Consider the following 5,048-nt stretch of genomic DNA (forward strand, 5'->3'; position numbering starts at 1 on the left):
AGGATCTAGAAGGTAGTTGTGTTTTCACTAGGATAGTGCATTAGGATCTTGTGGTAAAAGCTATAGGTGTTTGTGAAATCTTCAAAGGGACGTAAGGGTTCACAAGTTGTGGCTTATCGAAGTACTAGTATTGTATCCGGACACTCCACCGAGTTTGGAGTATCATAGTGAAGAAAAATCTCAATTCGTAGAATTGGGGAGTGGATTAAGAAAGATTAGTTAACATCTTCCCGAACCACTATATATCGTTATGTTTGTTCTCTTTTCCTTTATCTTTTTGATTATATACATACATTTTATAAGTATTGTTCGAGAACAAATATTTCAAGTCACACTATATCAAGTTCAAGTTCAAGAAAACGCAAAGAATTTTTTAAAAATTGACTAAGTAACTATTCACTCATAGTTACTTACAATTGGTATCAGAGCAATTGCTCTAAACGTTTTGCTAATAATTACTAATTTGGAATTAAGACTAATTTTTGCAAATTTTAGAGTTTAAGATCATGGAACAAAAGTTTGAGAACTTGAACTATAGTGAATGATGCTCCATGCAAAGACCTCACTTCTTGAAAGTGAAGGATTTTGTTATTGAAAACATCGATTTGAAACGTATGTCCGCTCCAAAGACATAGACTATTGGAACATCATTACTAAAGGTGATTATGTTCCATTTAAACTTTGTGATGATAGAAAAACTAAAATCTTTATACCCGAGGAAGAGTGGTCTACGGAACACAAAGTAGATGTAGACAAAAATTATGAAGCAAAAATGACCATTTTTAATGCTTTTCCTAAGAAAGAATATGAGAGAGTTTCTATGATGGGTAGCGCTAACGAAATTTGGGATAATATCATGGTTACTCATCATGGAAACCCGCAAGCATTAGAAAATAAAGTAGAATTGCTTATAACTAAATATGAACAATTTTCTATTGAAAATTATGAGAAAATAGATAGTGCTTATACTAGATTTAACAATATTTGTTCAAGTTTGAAAGCTCTAGGTACAATCTATACGGATAAGCAATATGTTCGAAAATTCTTGAGAGTTGTACCATCAAGATGGAGACAAAAAATGACGGCTATTGACGAATCAAAGAATGCGGAAAAGTTGACTCTAGATGAACTCATTGGAAATCTCAAAGTACATGAGGTCATACTAGACAAAGACGATGAAGTAGAAAAGGCCAAAAGAGAGAAGAACAAGTCAATTGCTCTAAAGGCTAAGATTCATGAAGAATATGATGATGATGACGATATTCTAAATGAAGAACAACTTGCATTCATTGTTCGCTCATTCAAGAAATTTTATCGAAGGTCGGGAAACCATGTTCGTCCTCCAATGGAACCAAAAAGGACACCATTCGATTCCAAGAAGAAGTTTTTGCGAAAATGTTTTGGGTGCGGTGATCCAAATCACTTGATAAGTGAATGTCCCAAGAGAAAGAATGAAAAGGCATTTCTTGGAGGTGCATGGGATGATGAAGAAAACGACACACAAGAAGAGGTAAAGGAAACGTGTCTCATGGCCATTGATACTCCAATTGACGATGACGAAGCATCACAAGTCGGACAAACCGAAAATGAGGTACTTTCAAATACATTTGAATTTATTATTGACAACTTTGTTAAATTATGTGTTTTGAGTAATAAAGTAAGTAATAACAACACAAGCCTTAAGGAAGAAAATAACTTATTTAGGCTAGAAATCTTACAACTCAAAGAAAGAAACTCTAACTCACAAGAATGTCTCACATGTGATGATTTAAAACATGAAAACCTTGTTTTAAACAAAGCTAACAAACTACTCGAAAATAGAATTAAATTTTTAAAATATGATGGAAGTAGTAAAGTGCTAGAAAATATTTTGAATGTTCAAAAACCAAAAAGTAACAAACAAGGGTTAGGATATAAGGAGAACACTCTTAAGGTAGAGACATCTAAACATAAACCAATCGCGTTTGTTAAACCCCAAGAAAAACTCAAAGTAGTAGAAAAACTAAAAGAAGAAAAATCAACAAAGGCTAACATGATTGATAAAGTTGAAACAAATAGGAAAGAAGTCAAGTCACCTGTGAAAAATTCTTTAAAAAGAATGATTAATTAAAATACTATGAGTAACAAGACCAAAAATAAAACACATCTCAAAAAGAACACTAATGTTAAAATTGTGAAAATATCGGTTAGAGTAGGAATCTTTGATGCTAATCATCCCGGACCCAACAAACATTGGGTACCAAAGTTATTAATTGATCAAATATAGGTTTATCTCAATGGTGTTGTACAAAATGAAGATTGGAAAATTGATAGCGTATGTACAACACACATGACGGGCAACAAAGAGTTCTTCACAAAGTATACGGAGCACAATGGAGGTGATGTAATCTTTGGTGGTGATGTAAAGGGAAAAATTGTCGGTAAAGGTAACATTACTAATCAAAAGATTACACTTGACAATGTGTTACACATTAAAAACCTAAGCTTTAACTTGCTAAATGTAGGAAGAATATGTGATAAAGGTTATAACATGACATTTACCAAAAACTCGTCACATATAGTAAAAGATGGTTGTCATAAATGGAATTAGGAAGAAAGAACTTTATACATGTAAACTAGATGACTTCAAACATGTAGATATTTGTCTAACCTCTATACTTGATACTACTACTTTGTGGCATAGAAGACTAGGGCATGCTAATATGAAATTAATTCATAACATATCTTCAAAAGACATAGTTAGAGACTTGCTTAAATTGAAATATGAAAGTCATTTTTGTGATTCATGCAAAGTAGGAAAGCAAGTTCATGCAAGTCATAAGCCTAAGAATTTTATCTCTAGTAAAAGATGTCTAGAACTTATTTGTACACCTGGATTTATTTGGGCCATCGGCCGTTCAAAGTTATGGAGGAAATTTTTATACTTTAGTAATAGTAGATGTCTTCTCAAGATATACATGGACACTATTTCTAAAGCATAAAAATGAAGCGTGTGAAAGATTCATAATTTTTGCTACTAAGATACAAAATTTACTTGGTTGTACCATAGTAACAATAAGAACGGATCATGGTAGAGAATTTAATAATGATGCTCAATTTAGAGTCTTTTGTGATTTAAATGGTATTTCTCATTATTTCTCGGCTCCTCGCACACCTCAATCTAATGGGGTTGTTGAAAGGAAAACCGAACTCTTCAAGAAATGAGTCGAACTATGTTAAATGAACAATCTATACCTCAAAAGTTTTTGAGTGAAGCCGTTGCCACCTCTACTTACATTAAAAATAGAGTCTTAATTAGGCCATCAATGGATAAAACACCCTATGAAGTCTTAAATGGTAGAAAACCAACTGTAAGTCATCTTAGAGTATTCGGGTGCAAATGCTTCATCTTGAACAAAAAGGAATATCTTACAAAGTTTGAACCCAAAGCTTACGAGGGGTGTTCTTAGGTTATTCGTTAGAAAGTAAGGCATATAGGGTTCTAAATAAATACACCAACGTCATAGAAGAATCCCTAGATGTCACATTTAATGAAACTCCTCCTCCACCTAAGACTAAACCCTTAGAAGATGATGATGTGATAGAACAAGATGCTATAGAAATAATGCCAACTCAAGTTGAGTCCAATGAAATAAATGAGGATGGATCTCATTTAAAACCAAGTAAGGATAACGTAGCATCCTCGATCGATCTTAAACATGTTAAGGATCCTCCTATAGAACAAGTAATAGGAGATATCAATACTAGAACCACTAGGTCTCAAACATTCAACCTAATTGCCAACTATGCTTTCATCTCCCAAATAGAACCTAAAAATATTAAGGAAGCCCTATTAGATGAAAATTGGGTAGAAGCAATGCAAGAGGAATTAAATCGATTCCAAAGGAGTGATGTATGGAATTTGGTGCCTATACCAAGTGAGAGCAATATCATAGGTACCAAATGGGTTTATAGAAACAAACTAGATGAAGATGGCAATGTAGATAGAAACAAAGCTAGACTAGTTGCACAAGGATATAACCAACAAGAGGGAATTGATTATGATGAAACATTTGCCCCCGTCGCTAGGCTAGAGTCTATAAGAATACTTCTTGCATATGCATGTGCCAATAACTTCAAACTTTATCAAATGGATGTTAAAAGTGCTTTTTTAAATGGTGTCATAAATGAAAAAGTATATGTCCAAAATGGTAAACACATAGACATTAGGCACCACTTTCTTCGTGACCACGTCCAAAATGGTAATATTATGATAGACAAGGTAGAATCTGCTGAAAACATAGCTGACATATTCACTAAGCCCCTTAAAAAGGAGACCTTTAACTTGCTTAGGAATGGGTTGGGAATGATGGAACATACTCCATAAAATTTCCTGCAGATCGCGCACGGTCGAACTACGGTCGACTGTGTAGTCAACCGCCTGGTGTCTGACGTTTTTCTTTGTCTTTTGTGTACTCTCTTTAATATCCAAACAACTTTTCCACCAATTACATCTCTTCTTTAAACCCCAACCACTGGATCACTAGATTTCCTTTTGTCCTATTTTCAAGTACTCTCCAAAAGTGGTCCAAACTCTTTCAATTTTCTTCAAGGTAAGCATCCAAAAACTTATTTTAATTTTGCCTATACTTGTTTAATTATGTAAGTGTTCTTCCAAACTAATAGGAACACTTGTTTTCCTGCATGAATTCCTTAATTATATGAGTAAAAATTGTTATGAAAAGCATTACTTATCAAATGTGCCATAAATCTCATATATGTTTTAAACTTTTAAACCCACTCATGCACACACATATGTTTGAACAAATCATAATGATACTTGTAAATCTCATGACTAGTATCTATACTTGACAAACATAAAGCAAAATGATAAAACTTGTCTAAATTTTCAAAAAGAAATGGCACAATTTACTTTCAAAATTTTATTTTCAAAAATGAGTCTAGACAAGGACTAATCTACACATGTTTAGCATATAGTTTTTCAAAATTATATAATAAACTTGAATATTTTGCTAAAAATGTGGCTTTTCTAGGAAAATGACCAACAC

At 33.1% G+C, this 5,048-nt stretch overlaps 1 protein-coding gene across 1 annotated transcript; it reads left to right on the forward strand.

Annotated features, from left to right (window-relative positions):
• Nucleotides 1-772: 772 nt before the first annotated feature.
• LOC139871036 (uncharacterized) lies at nucleotides 773-2,110 on the forward strand. Its single transcript, XM_071858786.1, has one exon. The coding sequence runs from the start codon at nucleotides 773-775 to the stop codon at nucleotides 2,108-2,110; it is 1,338 nt and encodes a 445-aa protein (XP_071714887.1).
• The last annotated feature ends 2,938 nt before the right edge of the window (nucleotides 2,111-5,048 follow it).

The sequence above is a fragment of the Rutidosis leptorrhynchoides genome, chromosome 10 (genome assembly GCF_046630445.1).
Source record: "Rutidosis leptorrhynchoides isolate AG116_Rl617_1_P2 chromosome 10, CSIRO_AGI_Rlap_v1, whole genome shotgun sequence".
Classification (NCBI taxonomy): domain Eukaryota; kingdom Viridiplantae; phylum Streptophyta; class Magnoliopsida; order Asterales; family Asteraceae; genus Rutidosis; species Rutidosis leptorrhynchoides.

What these genes read in the sequence shown, in the direction of transcription:
- LOC139871036 (XM_071858786.1), top strand. Translation starts at nt 773, where the DNA reads ATGACCATTTTTAATGCTTTTCCTAAGAAAGAATATGAGAGAGTTTCT.